We start from the raw sequence: 19,403 nt of genomic DNA on the forward strand, positions 1-19,403 counted from the left end.
CACTCTATCTACTGCATCTGTGTCTTCCACACGATTGTTCTCCACATCATCGGCCAAACTTCGGAGAGTATCAATATCCATTGGTGACCATGGACCTGACACATACGAACTAGAAGTTAACGTGAACAAGAAAATTACGAGCAAGTGACGTAGTTCCCGCCCAGACGCTGATTGGCAGATACGTTTGACACTTTGCATATTGACTTTTTGGATAACATTTTGGATTACGTTTTGGAAAACGTTTTGCAAAACGTTTTGCCAAATCTTTTGCAAAGCGTTCGTTTTGCAGATTGAAATGTCATTTGAATATCGCAACACACACGGAGCGTGGATTTGCAATCACGGGGACGCTATAGCTTTTCAATATGAATAAAGGAACTCAAAGAATTTGACAAAATGTTTTTCTATTTTTATTGTTATAACTTTTGCAAATTTAATTGAGGATTGCATTGTCACTTTGCATATTAAAATACACTTTGAATAAAGTATTTACAAATTACATTATAAAATTGCATAATGAATTGTAAATTGCATAATGTAATTGCAAATTGCATTACCATTTGAATATTGCTACATATATGCTTCCATAGAAGGATGCATCACAGCAACTGTTGATGGGATGGAATTTGCATCGCTCCCAAAGGATTCACTCGATAACAGAGGCACCCGACGATAAAACACAAAAGCAAATAATTGGTTGACTTTTGGACGACGGACGCCAGATGTGGGATATGGATTTACTTTTGCCATAAGGAAGTTGAATACCGTTCTCCAAGCAAATATCCGGCTCATGCTAATTGTTTAAACCTGCCCCTAAAGCGTGAGAAGTCTAAGATAACAATTACAAGTTTCAAACGGAGCAGAGCAGCGTATACAGTTTTCATTTTATAGGACCGATAACTCAGTATGAGGTGTGTGTGCGTGTGTGTGTGTGTATGTGTGTGTGTGTGTGTGTGTGTGTGTGTGTGTGTGTGTGTGCGTGCGTGTGCGTGTGTGTGTTTGTTGTGTCGCGCAAGCATAAACAGGCAATTAACTCCCAGATGCCTTGAGAAAATATGTTAATGCTTTGGCCTATAGCTCCCCGTACCTTTGCCACACAGACGGACATGGCAATGCACATGAAAAGCACAGCTTAAATTACTGTTGTAGAGTTCCCACCAACAATTTTATTTGAAACGGCCTCGCAAACACAGGTCCTCGAAGCTAAATGCCTTTTAACATTGCCAATTAGAGTCTTATGCATAGTATAGAGAATTCAGGGAAACATTTATTTGAGCACAATAATTCATTCCAAAAATGTACAAAATAAATCAAGGTATAAAACAATAATAAGAAAAACAATAAATGCAAGTTATATACAAGCAGTGGCGTGCTTATTTTCTTTTGCAGGTGAAGAGCCGGCGAAGCCAAGACCACCTCCTCTTTTTCTTCTTCACCTCCACAGTCTCCTGTTGAGTAATAACAAACAAAGAACATTAATGATCAATCTGCAGAAATAATATCTTCCATATTTATGTACGATATACAATATAATATAGCTTTGCTTTTTGGCTATGATGGTGATGGATGAATATCATCCATTTGCGTTCCCTTCAGTAAAAAAAACATAAATTGGTATGGTTCTAAGTAACAACTTTTTTGGCAACATATTATCACCCATGTTCAAAATTGTTGCTTTGTGTATCATGTACTGTTAGACTGAAAGGACTCAGCCAGAAGGCAGCACTCTGTAGGTTACACTTGGGAATGAGACCTTTGTTACTGTAAATGACACCGCGTTGTGGCCTGTGTGATAGGCTGCTACACTAGTTACTAAGATGACTGACCTTAGGGGAGGTGACGAACGTTGTGTCTTCCCCGTGGAGACACTCCTCTGCTCCCTTGAAGTCATCAGGGGGATTCTGGGGGTCCGGTTCATTAGGGGCCGGCAGGGGGTTCTGGGGATCCTGTTCAATAATAAAAATAAGTAACATTAAAGTTTCCGGTCACCCTAATCCAAACAGTCAACAATCAAAGTTTGATGAGTATTTTGTATATTTGCTAATCATACATTTATCAACGTTGACTGGCTGCAGAAGTAATAATGTTTGAATAGTTAAGACATCTACCGGGTCCCAGCAATACGCAAGCGAGTGTCATAGTGTCTTTGTTCAGCATGTTTTATTGTCTGTTTTAACGTAATTGATCGTGTAATGAAGCACACACACAAATCAGGCAACGTAAGGGCGTTGGATGTGCGTTGAAAGCGGTTCCGAACGTGTCAAGAAAGCCAGTAAGCAGACATTGAACATTCACAAACAAATTATGGTCTGCTCATTTTATGAGCCGGGGCAAAGGTAATAGGCTTATCTTAAACATTTCTTTGTGTGTAGCCCACCACGTCAGGGCCTTTGTGAAGGACTGTTACACCAGGATCTGAGATGACTGACCTTAGCGGGGGCCAACAACTGTTCCCCGTGAAGACACTCCTCTGCCTCATTGTTGTAGTCAGGAGAGCTCACAGAGGTCTTCAGGTGATCAAGCACCTCTGTGGCGATCAGGGAGCAGGCCAGCAGGGTGTTCGGGGGGTCCTTCATGAGCCCGTCCCTGGACAGGCACACGCCGGGCAAGGCCTCTTTCAGCCTATCCTCAAGCACCCAGCGAAGCTGCAGACCCAGTTTCTCCTGTTGAATGACCTCACCTTTAATCCTTCGATCCGAATTATGAAATCACATTTCTACGCAAGTATTCTATGCATTTGACCAAGTCCTCCTTTCTACATAAAACAGGACCACAATATACTGTACATCATTAAGTCATGTTTTATGAATTTTATTACTTTTCTAAGCAAATTGCCAACTTCACCTTGCAGGCATTTATTAAAGTAGGAAAACCATGCAGGTTAACAATGCATGGATGTGATAGAGAGCGAACCGTTGTACTTTACAGTTCCTGTCCTTTTTAAACAAATTTAATTTGTTGTTTGGTTTTATAACTAAACCTAAAGCAGACCTCCTGCACGGGGTCCTTCAGGCGCTCCAGGGTCCGCTCAAATCCAGGGTTGTCCTGGTTCATGGTGGCCTCCTCCTGCAGCAGGAGGTGGACTTCCCGGACAACCAGGTTCTGGAAGGCCCGGTACCGGTCGATGTGGGACGGGGAGGACATTTCGTCCCGGCCTCTGAACAGCTGGGCCACAATGAATCCAACGGTGGACCGCTGGATCACAACCGGGTCCTGTTTTACAGAGGAAGACACCTGGACTGCTTAGCCTGTCTAAAACCAAATCAGTGGTTCAATACTACTTTGATTTTATTATCTCGTGTTCTCGAGCTGCTATTATGCACATGTATGTGGTGCTAAACTTGCAGTCTTGGTTTGTTGTGTCATGATAAACCTACGGTTGTGGAGACGGAGTTAGACTCTCCGTTCTCCGGCTGAGCTGCTGGAGGAAGGAGATCTCCAGTGACGGGTCCACAGCTACTGTTCTCCATCACAGACGGATCACAACGGCTGTGGCTGTCGGGCTGCTCCTTCTGAGGGGCGTCCAGACTGGGGTCCAGAGCGACAGGGTCGTCAGCCAGAGTGTTGCTGTGGACGGCTGCGCCCCCTCCTCTCAGGTCCTGCTCTGCGGTGCTCATCGGTGGGAGAGCCCTGCCAAAGAGTTTGCCGTGTTGGACCCACGTGCCAAACGTCCCGTAGAGTTGCTCCCTGAGCTGCTCAGGAAGTCTCTGGCTGAGCAGCTCTTCCTCCATCTCCTGTTCCTCCTGCATCACCCAGGGAACTGAGAGGAGAACAACAAGAGAGTCAAAGACATCAACGTATGAATACAATCCAACACATTGACAAGGGCTCCTCGAATGGTGCAGAAAGGAATTTCACTATGGTAAGTATTAAAGAGATGTATTCTACAATTGCTAAAGTTGTTTAATTAAACTGGCATAACAAAAATTGCCTTTCAACTTCTTGAAATTCTTTGAATAAGGATTTATTAATAATTAGAACACTTTGTTTGAAGCTGTTACCTTGGGTGGGGATGGAGGATTCCTCAGGGCGGTCTGAATGGTACCGGGCCAGCAGGGCCTCGACAACCTCCCACAGGATGGAGACGAGCACATTAGGGCCCTTCAACAGAGACAAGAGAGAAGACGCCCTCAGCCAGTGCTCCTCTACCATACATTCATCGGAAACCAATCCTACCTGGAGAGAGGAACCCAAGGACTTGGTAAGGCCGCAATGCACCAGCATGGCAAGCCTCCTGATGTCCCAGCACGGACAAGGGAGGCTGGTGTCCACGGTGATGCCGGGCATATTCCTTAGTGTGGCCAGGATGAAACAACTCATCTGGGAGAGAAAGGGAAGGAGAAGAGGTGGAGGGGACCGGAGGGTTTATGAATGGAAATGAAAGATGGGACAACTTTGTTTTTATTTATATAGCACTAACAAAGAAGAGGGAGAGAAGAAGAAAGGCAGCAAACAAGTTTGGAGCAGGACGTATGGTTTTGTACGACACGTATCAATATCTACAATTATCAGCAGGGTCGACTGAAGCCCCTAATCTAACAGTAGCATGGGTAATATACTAACATACTATATATATTGTAGAAGTGGCAGTAGTCGTAGTAGTAGAAAGTGGAAGTAGTAGTTGTAATAATAGCAGTTGAAGTATTAACAGTAGAAGTAGCAGGAGTAGTAGTAGTAGAAGTAGCTGTAGTAGAAGCAGTAGCCCTAGCAGTGATAGTAGCACTACTGCTACTAGACCTACCTTGAGAGTGGTGGTCAGGAGCGTCTGCTGGTTCAGCGGTCTGTAGCCCTCGCCGTTCAGGGGCTGGAGCCTCAGTACCAGCTTGACCATGAGGTCGTCCACCAGGTCGCTGCTGACGGTGAGCATGGAGCCGGGAGGCAGGCTCTTCAGCGTACACTCCATCCTCTGGACGGATGCAATATACAAAATATATGGGTAGCTTTTATTTAAAAAATCCTTACCCAACTCGGATGAATTTCATCTTTTGGATCCTAATTATTTGTATTCAGGTCGTTTATCGTATTATTTCTAAGCAGTATCAGTAAAAGTGAACTATCGCTTTCATTAACAAACTTTCAAACAGATATGCAATACGATTGGTGCCAAAAATGAAATGCTACTATGTCCTGCAAAGCCCTGTCACTGACCAGCAGGTCCTTCTGGCTAGGTGCTAGCTGATCCGGGACCAGCCCGGCTATGCTATTAGCCACCAGGTAGACGGCGTAATGCTGGAAGATGTGTGGCGTGGTGAGCAGAGCCTTCTCCAGACCGTTCCTGGGGATCAACTCTTTCTCCAGACGGGCCATGATGTATTCAGCCAGCTGGAAGAAGGACCCAGAAGGCATGCTGCCACTTAGCATTCACACAGGACCTATTTGTCATTTTGATGTTATGTTCCTCTGTGAAAGCATTTGGTTAATTTGCCAATTGATTCTATGGGTTGAATTTGTGTTTTGCACAGTAGGGATGCAAATGACAACATTAAAGGGTCAAGCAAATATTACAATATGGAAATTAAGTATGTTACTACACTGCAAAATGTGTTATTTAAATTTTTGTATTCAGAGTACAAATCAATGTTTTCAAATCTGCTTTTTTTCTTAAACAACATATAAGTCACCAATATGAAGCATCTTATTCAACAATAGAGACCTGGTGATGAGCTATGGGCTGCAGAAGACAGTTGGCCTGTTGCCTGTCCACCCTCACCCTGACCCAGGGGAAGGAGGACCGGAGGAGGCGGTGGACCTCCTGGAAGATGGTGAACCACCACACAGGAGGGTGGGACCCAGGGCTGACCTGGAGAGCACAACACCAGTAGACAGACACCTGTTTAGACCGTCTGTGGTAGACACAAGTCAACCTGGGGCTTCAGGAGCTGTTGCAGAGCTCCTCCGCAGCTTTGATGGAAAATGAGCCTTCCTTTGAACCACAGCTACCTGGCTCTAACTGAATACCTCCTGCCATATCTCAGTGAATGACTCTATCGTTGCCACAATACTGGATTCTCTAACTTCGATACAATACCTTGAAAAAAACGATATGGGATACTATTTTCCATACCAGGGGGAAAACCAAAGAAAATCCCATACCCAAAGTAAAAAGAGTATATTTCCACAACTGCAATGGCTATAATATGTCATCATGGTGCGCAAAGAAAGATTCTTGTGCAAGTGAAATATTCAATGCGGATACAACTTGGTTAGAGTGAATAAAGCTGGAACACAGCTTAAGTGGAAGATGACATTTCCACCTGAAATAATTATCAGTTGGTCATTATCGGTAGGTAGCCCTGAAATAGGCCTAATGTAAGACACAAACAGTTAGATATCATGAGGATCGAATGTACAATTTTCACAATTTTGACACTCACAAATACACCAGATTCCCAGCAGATGGCGATGAACGACATATATTCTGATTAAAGGAGATTGTCCTATTTCCTTATTCATTGATTGTAAAAATCATCATGTTTAGTTGCAAACCAAGACACTGGATTATCTGTTATAGTGGTTTTATGCGATCAAATCAAACTGAAATTCGTGAACCTAAACAACAAAGGTAAGACATCATTTTTGGTTGTTAAACGATAAGGGGAAGTATTTTCTTCAGTTGTTATTTGCGAGCAAAAGCAGTAATGAAACACAAAACCTTCTTCTTGCATATCGGTGTACATTCGTTTTTGACACTTCTAGGGTATTTGCCTCAAAGTCAAAGTAATTCTAAAAAGCACTCCTGCCGTTTTCATTCTGTATCGAAAACCGGTCACGGAGTCTCCGCTTTACATGCTAGCTGTTGAGTTATGGCTAACTTTTAGCCAACACCGTCGCACAGAGCATTGAGATATTCATCTATTTTAAAAATCTATATTTTTGACAACAGTACTGTACAGGGCCGGCCCTGACCAATTTGGCGCCAAGATTTTTGCTGGCGCCCCCTACCCCTTTGGATCGCACAGTAAATTCGACTACCAATGTTCATACACTCAGAGAAGCTGCAAAGCTTTGTCTTTGAGACTCTTTTATTTTAGATAGAAAATTAAACGCACAAAAAACGTATTACAAACCAAGTAACGAGCAATGAATCATAAATACACTATAAATAAGGTATGCACAAAATACTGCGGAATGAACGTTTAATAATAATAAAAAAAACAGTGACAATGAATCACTCATACAATAAGGTATGCACAAAATACTGCAAAGAAATGCATGATGTTTACTAAAGGCATTCATAAGCAAAATAATAGATATGAGTTCAGATTCTAATTATTGTAAATACAATTAAATGTAGGATGGATATCTAGTTTGGTTCTCAAGCACTCAAGTGAAGTGTAAAAAAAATACAATAATATATTATCATATGAAAGATATGGGAAATGTAAGATATGCAAACCACAAACTATCATCCAAATCAGCTTGAGAATAAACACTGCTCCAATGGTTACTACAATGCATTGGATAATTTAAGGGTAATGCCCCCATTTTACTGTGGGTTACAAACTGTTATGGACCTATGTACATAGCAGACATGTTTTGATTTTCATTGAAGCGTGGGGGTTTGGATTGAGCAGCGGACCAGCTAGGTTGAGAGCTGCCGTTCCTTTTCTTTTTTAAAAACAAACACTGCATGACCAGTTAACTCCGGTTAAGTTGTTTACACGTTGCTTGGCAACGCGCTACGCCCTGATTTACTAAATAATAAAACCACATTTAAAACCACATATTGCTTCGATAAGTCAATAAATTATGTATTAAGCAGAGTTATGTAGGGAACAGTTAGCTCCAGAGAAATAAAGATAGAAAGGTGAACAAGAGCCCGACAAAGTGACCAGTTGGCTATATAGCCAGCAGGGCCTACATTAAAGATAAACAAAATAGAGTTACTGTATTTCTATAATAATAATATATATATATATATATATATTTTATATATATATATATATTTATTTATTTTTTGGCGCCCCCTGCCGGATGGATGCGCCCTTAGCATAATAATAATAATAATAATACATTTAATTTAGAGGCGCCTTTCAAAACACCCAAGGTCACCTTACAGAGCATATATTCATCATACATTTTTAAAAAAAAACAAGACATTGTGGAAAAAATAAATAAATAAATAAATAAGTAAACATAAGCAATAAGAAATAAATAAAACAAAAACAAGACAAAACAAAACAAAAAAAAACAATCAAAACAGTGATCAGTTAGACGTTGTGTGCGAGTTTGAACAGGTGAGTTTTGAGTTGTGACTTGAAGGTTGTAATGGTGTCTGACTGTTTTATGTGTGGGGGGAGGGAGTTCCAGAGCCTGGGTGCTGAACAGCTGAATGACCGGGCACCCATTGAAGTGAGTCGTGATGTGGGGATACATAGTAGTCCAGCAGAGGTTGAGCGGAGGGAGCGGGAGGGAGTGTATTCTTGGAGGAGGTCGCAGAGATAACTGGGGGCTAGGTTGTGGAGAGCTTTGAAGGTGAGGAGTAGGGTTTTGTATTGGATGCGGTAGTGTACTGGGAGCCAGTGAAGTTGAATGAGGACAGGGGTGATGTGGTCAGATGATTTGGTGCGGGTGATGATCCGGGCGGCTGAGTTCTGAATGATCTGCAGTCTGTTGATGAGTTTGGTGGGGAGTCCGGTGAGGAGGGCGTTGCAGTAGTCTATGCGTGATGTGACAAATGAGTGAACTAGGATTTCAGCATTCGCCTATACTGCCTATGCCCAGGGCCGGCCCTGGTACTGTAGACAGACACTGTCTGGGACAGTAGCCTATAGGTGCCCATGGGGCCGGGGGACAGCTTACCTGAGTCAGCAGCTGGGAGATGACTGCTCTGAGGGAGGAGCCAGACACCACCACCCGCCAGGGCGGGGCCGAGGCAGGGGTGAAGTCGACAGCGGCCTTGACCTCAGAGTTGGACGTCCGGAGGGAGGGTCCAGGGTCCGGTTGTACTCCAAGATGACCTGAAGGTCAATGGAATTACAAAGTTTAGTTTTTCCAACATACATCCTACCCTCCAACATCACAGCCCTTGTTCAACATGCTCTTTGAGGTAATGGTACAGCTGATAAGTTGAAGTAACTAACAAATATTTACCTTCACAGTGTCTTGGAGAGGGTGGTGAGACGACAATGCAATGCATGTTGGAAAAGCAGAAGCCAAAAAAACGCACGGAGAGAGCAGTGAAAAACACAACGTTCTCGCACGGTACCAGGTAAACTGATGAAGAACAGAGCCACGGAAACCAGTCAACATAGCATATGAATTCCATCACTCGGCATGGTGACATCATGTCAAAGAGCCTGATGGCAAAACGTGTGAGCGTCAACAAGTTGTGTTACCATAGTGACAATGATGCAAATTATACATTTTAATGCTTAGCATCCTTTTTCACCCTTGAATGGATGATTTTTTTTTAATATTGCATTGTTTTTCAATAGTACGTTCTACAATGTTTAATACTGTAACATATGAGGTTAATTTAGCTGTTAGAAATACTCATACTCAAAACTTTTACTTTCCTACTTAAAATATTAATATTGCTGCAAGGTTGCAAAAGCTGTTTTGTTACTTGTGGCAATTTCATTCGAATTAAACTACATTACGTGACTGAACGCCAATAGTACTTGAACACATTCACCTGTCCGTGAACATGACCTCTGCCGGTGGTCATGGTCTCTCAGCTGGTGGCGATCTCCTATGATCCCACAATACTTCATAACCTCATCAAACTATGTATTTTGTTATTGTTTTGATTGAGCAATCACTAGTGGCAGAAATTACATGTTATAACTTTATTTCTGAAAAAGTGTGTTACAATCAGCATAATATTATAAAATATATTACAATAATAATAATATAATAATATTAACATTATTATGTAATAATAATATTACTTTTGGAATAATTATATTACAAAAGTAGCTAGAGTTCATGAGACTCATGCCATGTAAGGACACACAGCTACACTGGCAAAACCTAAATGGCTATTTATTCAATTGGCTCAAAACAAAATAAAGATACATTTGTTTCCCTTAACAATGGGAAAACAAAGAAAAGTTCAGTCCATGTCCCGCAAAAAAACGAGAGCCAAATAACAACAAACTTAAGTTTGCTTGGCCTGTCTCCCAGGCCCACTAACCACTGGAACAAAAACCTTCTTATTCAGGGCGTCATAGCTCGGCCTTGGGATACAACACAATTGCAATTAAAACACACACACGACGCACACACACAAACATAGACACACTGACACGAAAATAGTTACGGGCCCCATGCTTCCTTCCCAGGGACTACAGATGTAAATTTGCCTATACAACTATACTGATAATGAGCTGTGCATTGTCCCTGTCAAATAAATGAATAAATAAACACACAGTGAAGAAAAAGCATATATTTAGATTTCAAGAAAAAAAACTGCTCGTTTGGCTTTCAGCAATTTAGTCATTGCACTTTTGCGGCTGGCTGGTTATCTGCCACTCTGCATCAAACAGAAAGCACTCAACTATTCTTCCCTAAAAAATGAATGGATTCAACAGGATTTGAAAGAATTGAAAGCCATATGAGCGCTAGTATTTTCCATGAGCGTCAGATAGATTTTAAATGAAAGATGAACACAGATCCAGTTGAGCTTCCTTGCTTTAAATCCCCATCCTGTCACTTCTCGTCATGAAACAACTTTGTGCTTCCACAGACGCCACAGAGTCGAGCCTCTGTACTCAGATATACAGTACTCTTGTTGAGCAGAGTGGTTCATGCAGACAATATTCTAGATAATGCATGTTTTATTTTATATATATTTTTTATTTAACTTTAAAAGATAAATAATTTAAAGAAAAGACAGACTCAGAAACTACCAAACACACACACACACACACACACACACACACACACACACACACACACACACACACACACACAATGTGTATGTGTCAACATAATTCTATAATTCTTCCAAATATTTTCTTACTCTGCACACTACTGTTGGTATTTGTTTTATAACACCTCTAATAACCATTTTATGGTTATTAGAGGTCTTCTAAATGTATAACCCTGATTAACATGTTGAACTTGTGTAACTTAGTTAATGCTTATTTTCCCATTCCATTTGAACCCTTTTAAAGACAATAAATATGGTTGCCATTCACAGAAAATAAGTGATTTTGCAACAACCTGTAGGATTACAGTACAGTATGGCGCTCTACTCAATAACTGGTTTAACACACAAGTAAAGGAACCACCACTGCACCTGAGAGAGAGAGAGGGGGAGAGAGAGGGGGAGAGAGAGATAGTGGGGGGTGAGAAGGAGAGGTAGATAGAGTGGGGCAGAGAGAGAGAGACAGATAGCGAGAGAAGGAGAGTGTGAGAGACATAAAGATGAGGGGACAGAGCAGACAGGGGGGAGCTGGAGGAGGAAAGTCATGGTCAAAGAGCAAAAGAGGGAAAGATGGAGTAGCAGCTGCAACGGAGGGACACAGACAGAAAGGGACATACAAAGGGACCAGGGGTCCGCATTCAGGACCCCTCGCCGGAGTCCGAGTCAGCCCTGTCTTTGATGTCCTGATATCATGCAGCACTCAGAGAGTCATGTGGCACACAACAGCAATTCTGAAGTCAGGTTGATATGATGTATACACACTGTGTGTGGACATTGACATATTATATGTATATATATATATATGTATGAGAGAGAGAGAGAGAGAGAGAGAGAGAGAGAGAGAGAGAGAGAGAGAGAGAGAGATTGCATAGCTATCCTAGCTATACATGAGTTATTGGTGGGTAATAATCTTGCGATAGCCTACATGACCTATCTTATAATTGGAACTCGTATGATGGGGGATGAGGTAGATAACGGCCCTCTGGCTCGATCTATAAACAAATATATATTTTCTATATCCATCCATTATGTTAATAAAGAAACCGGCAACCTGATGCGAGCAACGTCTGGAAATGCTGTATGATGTAATCTGAGGTTCGAACTATTTGAAAAATATATTTATTTATTTTTTATTATGGGCTGAAATATTTTATCATATTATTTCATGTGATTATATGAATGAATAGTAGGCTACACACAAACGAGGCTGTTCCAAGCCCAGGGCTGCCTGAGAGGTCTTCACGCCGTCACGCTACCAGCAATCGGTGGTGTTTCTGTGTCTGTTTGCCTCGCCGAGCCTCCACGCAGCGTGAGCGCGGGCATCATTCCGTGGCATCTTCATTCACTTGCACCTGAATGGCAGCTTAACATCAGCCCTGTTCTCGGGAGTAAAAAAAAAAAGGACAAAAACTGCGCCGCAGCCAGTGCAAGGACGCGGTGATTCAGCGGGCACACAGGCACAACACAGCAGGCAGAGGAGAAGGATGTATCACATCAACTGTTGATGGGATGGAATTTGCATCGCTCCCAAAGGATTCACTCGATAACACAGAGGCACCCGACGACAAAACACAAAAGCAAATAATTGGTTGACTTTTGGACGACGGACGCCAGATGTGGGATATGGATTTACTTTTGCCATAAGGAAGTTGAATACCGTTCTCCGATTGTGGCAGCACGAGCTATGGAGTGATGCCCCTTTTCTTAAGGCAGTATCGGTAGCATTAATTATTGCCAGACAACGCCACCCTGGGAATTTCACCCAGAGATTTATTTTAAGTGGACTAGCACAAATGAAGGAAAGGCACTGAGGTCCGTTATGCAATGAGGCAGAGACGGCAGTTCGATCATACAAAAATACTTTTATTTATACAAAATGTCTGTTCTTAAAACTAGAGAATTACTCACTAAGGAGGGAAATTGGGTGCTGAGATCCAATCAGTGCTGAGACCTACTGTGAACACCTGCATCCAAAGGGTCCCAGGAACACCACACGTAAAACAAATGAAAAATAAACCAAATGCAAACACAATACAAAAGGGACACAGTGACCAGGACACCAGTCCACCACCGTAGGCTCAGCCCCTGAATTGAGGGGGATCGCAGAGCAACCAGTTAGAAAACATAATGGAAACAAAATAATAATATGAGAAATTAATTAAATAAACAAAATCTATAATAAGTAAACACAAGGAGAAATCAGCAAAAACTCTTACATAACATAACATACACACTTTAAGATGTAGTGCCACCAACTAAACAAAAGAGATAGCGACACAACAGGAAAAGGAACAAACTATCGCTAGCCGAATGAACGGCAAAGCGATCGGGTCCGAGCTGTCCCTGGCAAGGCGGTAATAACGTGGAAGCAAAGCAGCAGTGGTTCTCTTTCAAGCAATCGTGAGGTATCTCACATATGGGTACGCCTCCCCGCGTATCCCTCAGAAGCACTTTATCACTACGCCAGCCGTGATTGGCTGGCCACGTCTGACGCACCCCGGGTCAGCCCCCTATATAAGTATCTGACCGTGCGTACAGCGTCATTCAATTACCTCTTCTCGCTCAGAAGTAATTGTTGACGATACTGCTAAGTGCCGAGGTTCTATGCTACTGTCCACAGAGTGAGCTTACCACTCGCTCGCCGGGCGCTAGTGCCTACTAAGCGGTTGTCGACGGATAGGCTTGTCACCAAACATCTATCTTTAACCAGCCTGTCTCCAAACAGTGGTTACTCGCTTCTACAGTGACTAGCTTGTATCCAAACATTAGTCACCGGGAACGTCTAGCTGCAAAGCTAACTCCATCTAGCTGGAAAGCTAAACCGAATCAGCTGCAAAGCTGCAATAATAAATACAACTGGCCAGTCTCCAAACTGCAGTTAAGCCATGGCTTCTCCCCCTCCTGACACGGTGGATGGGAAGCCTGGACGGGTGTGCGTTTGTGGGAACCATATCTCGGAGAGAGATACACACCTCACCTGCAATGAGTGCCTCGGGCTGAGACATGCCCGAGAAGCACTGGCTCCCATGGGTACCTGCGACCACTGCGCACGGCTCCCTATGAAAAGTCTCCGACGTCGGCTAGCTCGCCATGTTAGCCTGACAGACGATGACCCGTTGCTGTCGGGGGCCCCCCTTCCTAGCGACCATATCCAAGTAGCCACAGCGGGCGCGAGCACCGACTGGGGTGAAAGGATGGAGCAAGAAGACCTAAGGGTGATGACCGAGTCCGAATGCCTGGGGGGCTGCGAGGCCCACGATGAACTGGACTCGGTCGATGGCTCGGACGAAGCGATCCTATTTGAAGAGGACGGCGCCGACCCGTTCGAAGAGGCTGGATTGCGAGGAACCCTGCTTGACCTGCCCCCAGAGGGTGCGAGAGGCGATGACAGCGGTTCCCCGACTATCGGCACGAGCCTACATGATGTGTGCAGGCGCGCTGCCGCCAAGCTGGAAATTCCATGGCCCAACGCTCCGCCCGAAAAGACCGGTTCCCGGTACGAAGGCAAGCGTTTACCTCGGGTGAAAAGCGCGGAGAGGCAACTTCTCCCCTTGTTCCCCGAGGGTGTGGAAGAGGCTACCCGCACCTGGTCGCAGCCTTTCTCATCGAAGAGCCCGATCCAGGGGGGAGCCGCGCTGGAATGCGTGGACATGGAGGAAAGAGGTCTGTTCAAGTTACCACTTGTGGAACCGCTGGTCGCTCAACATCTCCACCCGGGTCAGAAGGCCCTGTCCACATCGTCCGCACCGAGCTTCCCGTCGAAGACGGACGGTTTCCAGTCTTCTATGACCGACAAGGCATACAAGTCTGTTGCTCTTGGTGTGCGGGCCCTCAATGCGTCGTCCATGCTGATGGCGTATCAGGCGGAGCTACAAGACGAGATGTCAGGATCGGGTGTCATGGACCGCAAACTCTGGGACGAGATGTGCGTCGTGACCGACCTATGCCTCCGTCTTCACAGGTGCACCGTGCAGGCTTCTGGAAGGGCTATGGGCACCATGGTGGCGCAGGAGAGAGCCCGCTGGCTCAATTTATCCAGCCTCTCTCACCGCGAGAAAGTACAGCTCCTCGATGTCGCGGTGGATCCAAAGGGCTTGTTCGGCCCCGCTATGACCACCATGCAACGCCGCTGTGAGGAAAAGAAACGGGAGGGAGAGGCTCTGTAGACCTGCATGCCCAGGAAGACGCAGCCTCCTCCCGCTCCGACTTCTCGGCCATCCTTTGCACAGGCGGCGGCGAGGCCACCGCCGACCTACAGGATTGCGAGACGCCCTGGTTCGCACCCCAGACCTCCACCTCAACCCAAGACTGAGGCTGGGGCTGCGTGGGCCAACAAACCAGCTGCACCAGTGGATCAGCGTGGAGGCAAGCCAGCGCCACTTCGCCCACGCCCGGGCAAGAGGCCTAAGCAGTCCGCCTAGCTCGCTGCCGGGAGAGGGAAAACGTGTCTGCCAGACGCACGCTCCTCTCCCACAGCAAAGGGGTATGTCCGAAGGGTCTGCCGTTGCGACTCAGGACAGTTTACAGTTCCAGAACCCCTCCACTGTCGAAAACACACACATGTTTTCAGCAATAAAATTGTACCCCCTAGTGCATCCAGGCCGAGGGCCGAGGGCACTGCTTTTGAAAAAAAGACAAAAAATAAGCCATATGAGCTCTTTGTCGGAGCAGGCTATAAACAGGGGGACGCAACGCTCCCTGCCACAAGCGGGCGGCGTTGCTCCACCTGTGGCGCCGGTGCCGGCAGTGGGCTCACTCGCACAGCGAATGCAGCACTGGCGGCCAATTGTGAAATCAGAATGGATTCTGAAAACCATAGAAAAAGGGTACAGAATCCAGTTTATGCATTCCCCTCCGAGTTTCTCGAGAATAATACACTCGCAGGCAGTGGGGGAAGCGGCTCACTTTCTTGCAGCAGAGATAAAGTCTCTACTGGAGAAACGCGCCATTCAAGTGGTTCCACCAGCTCAAGCAATGAGCGGGTTCTACTCAAGATATTTCATAATAAAGAAAAAGGGAGGGGGCATGAGACCTATATTGGATCTGAGGGCGTTGAATACGCATCTCAGACGATACAGATTTCGGATGTTGACACATTCAGCACTGCTGAGGTTCGTACGTCCAGGCGATTGGTTCACCACCCTGGACCTGGCCGACGCATATTACCATATCCGAATCTACCCCCCGCACAGAAAGTTTCTCAGATTTGCCTTTCAAGGGGTGATTTACGAGTTTTCGGTTCTTCCTTTCGGACTGTCACTAAGCCCGCGAGTCTTTGTGAAATGCACAGAGGCCGCGTTAGGTCCACTCAGTACGAAAGGGATTCGTCTGGCAACCTTTATAGACGACTTCCTCCTGGCTGCGAGTTCAGCACAGGAGGCAATTGCTCATACGGAACACACGATGGCACACTTGTCATCGCTGGGGTTCAGGTTCAACTTGAAGAAAAGTGTACTGACCCCTTCCCAGTCAATAACTTTCATCGGGCTGTCTCTGGACTCAGTCACAATGAGTGCTCAACTAACTCCGGACAGAGTGAAGGCGATACATGCATGTCTCACTTTGTTTCGCAGGGGAAATTATGTCACACTGAGGGATTGCCACAGATTATTGGGTCTGATGGCGTCAGCTCTGATGGCGGTTCCCCTTGGCAGGCTGTATATGAGGGGTTTTCAACGCTGGGTGTCGAGTCTCGGTCTGGACCCACGAGTTCATGCACACCGACGCATATGTGTTCCAGTAGACTGCACGCTGGCGCTTCGTCAGTGGAAACATCCGTATTTCCTTACACAAGGCGTGCAACTTGGCACGATATGTGCGAGGAAGGTGGTTACCACCGACGCGTCTCTATGGGGGTGGGGTGCCATCCACGAAGGGCGATCGGTGAACGGCCGATGGAGATCGGAACTGCGCTCTGTTCACATCAATGTTCTCGAACTTATGGCAGTGTTCCTGGCGCTGAGACATTTTCTGCCGTATGTAACAGGCGCTCATGTTCTGGTAAGGACAGACAATACGACGGTAGTGGCCTACATCAACAAGCAGGGAGGCTTGCGCTCCCCTCAACTACACAGACTGGCACACAAACTGATCCTCTGGAGCAGCGCCAATCTACTCTCACTCAGGGCAACGCATGTGCCTGGAGTGATGAACCACGGCGCGGATTTACTCTCACGAGGGCACCCTCGTTATGGAGAGTGGAGACTTCACCGGGAGGTGATGGAACTGATTCGGAACCGCTACGGGTGCCCGTCAGTAGTGGGGTGGGAGTCGGGGTGGACGCATTGGCGCATGCGTGGCTGCGCACACTCCTTTACGCATTTCCCCCGTTGGCTCTGATAACCCCGACATTAGACAGAGTAAGGACCAAGGGTCTAATTGCTATTCTGGTAGCGCCGAATTGGCCTCAACAACAGTGGTTGGCGGAGATAACGCAAATGCTTTATTCACAACCGCTGCAACTCCCGCTGCGCAGGGATCTGTTGTCCCAGGCTCGGGGGGAAATTTTTCATCCCCACCCAGAACGTCTGGTTCTCTGGGCTTGGCCCGTGAAAGGATGAATCTTACGTCATGTGGCCTGCCACAGAATGTTATAATGACCATCCAAAGCGCGAGGGCGCCTTCGACGCGTACTGTGTATGAGGCTAAATGGCGTGTCTTTGAGGATTGGTGTACTTCTACTGATGAAGTCCCCTTCCAGTGTTCTGTTGATACTGTGTTGATATTTCTACAGTCTCTCTTTGACAAGGGGAGGGCGTTTTCTACGCTGAAGGTGTATCTCGCTGCCATATCAGCATGTCACGTGGGTATTAACGGCAAGACGGTGGGACAGCATCCCTTGGTCTGTCGTTTCCTACGGGGAGCACGTCATTTGCGCCCTGTGTCAAAGCCTCTATCACCTGGGTGCAGGGCCGGATTAACACTTTCTGAGGCCCGGGGCTAATTACCCGGGTGAGGCCCTTCATATCATGATGTTCTGACGCATGACCTCACACAAACCCACTGACACATCAGCGTACACAGTAGGCCTACCAATCTATGACAGACTATTTAAAGTGAACTGGTAATATCATTTCAATTCAATTAAATTCATTTCAATTCAAGGGTAGCTTTATTATAATTGCAGTAGTGTTGACAAAGCTGACAGAATGAGGATGGGGAAACAAAATGTATCTGAATTGGCCTACTTGAAAATGTAGGAAAAAAGAAAGTATGAAATTGGTGATTTGGTGACTTTGGCAAATCATTACAGAAAAAGTAATAGGCCCTACAATGCATGTGCTATCAAGTACAGCAAGTTAGGCCCAGACAACATAAAAAAACTGTTTTTTGAAAGTTACTTAATTTATAGAAATGCATCCTGTTTTTGTAAACTCATCAAAAACTATAAAACAATGTAGGGCCTATTGTAGGCTATTAAACAAAGGTCAATGAAGGCCCCGGCTATGGCTCAAACGGTTTGGGCATTGAGTGGTTAATTTACTCCGGGAGTAACGCCCTGGTACATGTCCGGTTACGCACAACAAACCCCAAGCAAGCAACCCCAGCAGGCAATGTCTGTTGATATATCTGTTTTCGCCCCAGCCTCAGAATCAACAGGCTCATCTGCTACATTACCCACTGCTTCTTCTCCATCACTTGTTTCCTCAGAGATTGTAGCACTATTGCTAGCAGACTGGCTAGTTGGGCTGGTTAGTTGGCTAGCGGTGGTTGGCTGCTCTCCGTCACTGACAGTTGTATCTTTGTTGGTGGTAGCTGCTACAGCGGGCTGATTACTCCTCCACATGTTGGTTAATTTGGGTGTTTTCTGTAATAATTCTTTCGCTCTTTCCTTTTTATTTCATCTAATTTTCGTTTTTTTGCTCCGCTCTCGTGTTTCCTTTGGCCCGGCATTTTTGCTCTTTTTTTTATTTTTTTTTATGGATTTTTGTCATTTGACCTTCAGCGACCGGAGGCCCCCCTAGCGGCGAGGCCTGGGGCTACAGCCCGGTCAGCCCATTCGTTAGACACGGCCCTGCCTGGGTGGGATTTACCACTGGTGTTGGGGGCTTTATCGGGGCCTCCTTTTGTACCATTGTCGGAAAAACGATTTCCCTTAAGACGGCGTTGCTCATGGCGTTAGTTTCAGCAAAACGAGTTGGTGATCTACACGCTTTGTCGGTGCATTCGTCGTGTATGCAGTTTGGCTCTGGAGACTCTAAGGTGTCGCTGCGGCCGAATCCGGCGTATGTTCCTAAAGTCATGGACACGTCTTACTCGTGCCTTTCCATGGAGTTTAGTGCTTTCTACCCTCCACCGTTCACCTCTGAGGAGCAACGGCGGATGCACACGTTGTGTCCTGTACGCGCTCTGAGAGCTTATGTGTCAAGGAAGGAAGGCGGATCAATTGTTCGTTTCATGGTCCTCACAAGGGTAAACCTATCACAAAACAGCGTTTATCACGCTGGGTTGTTGAGGCTATAGCTTTGGCTTATTCAGCAAAAGGGCTGGAGGCACCTGTTGGTTTGCATGCGCATTCAACAAGGGGCGT

At 45.5% G+C, this 19,403-nt stretch overlaps 1 protein-coding gene across 1 annotated transcript; it reads right to left on the minus strand.

Moving 5' to 3' along the window:
• Positions 1-1,199: 1,199 nt before the first annotated feature.
• Positions 1,200-4,307, minus strand: LOC130390649 (uncharacterized). Its single transcript, XM_056600717.1, has 7 exons — positions 4,177-4,307; positions 4,002-4,101; positions 3,378-3,760; positions 2,992-3,213; positions 2,430-2,663; positions 1,827-1,946; positions 1,200-1,448 (listed from the first exon to the last, which is right to left on the minus strand). Exons 1-7 carry the CDS (start codon positions 4,285-4,287, stop codon positions 1,374-1,376), a joined length of 1,245 nt encoding a protein of 414 aa, XP_056456692.1. The 5' UTR covers positions 4,288-4,307; the 3' UTR covers positions 1,200-1,373.
• Between the last annotated feature and the right edge of the window lie 15,096 nt (positions 4,308-19,403).

This window comes from Gadus chalcogrammus, chromosome 10 (assembly GCF_026213295.1).
Source record: "Gadus chalcogrammus isolate NIFS_2021 chromosome 10, NIFS_Gcha_1.0, whole genome shotgun sequence".
Taxonomy (NCBI): Eukaryota; Metazoa; Chordata; class Actinopteri; order Gadiformes; family Gadidae; genus Gadus; species Gadus chalcogrammus.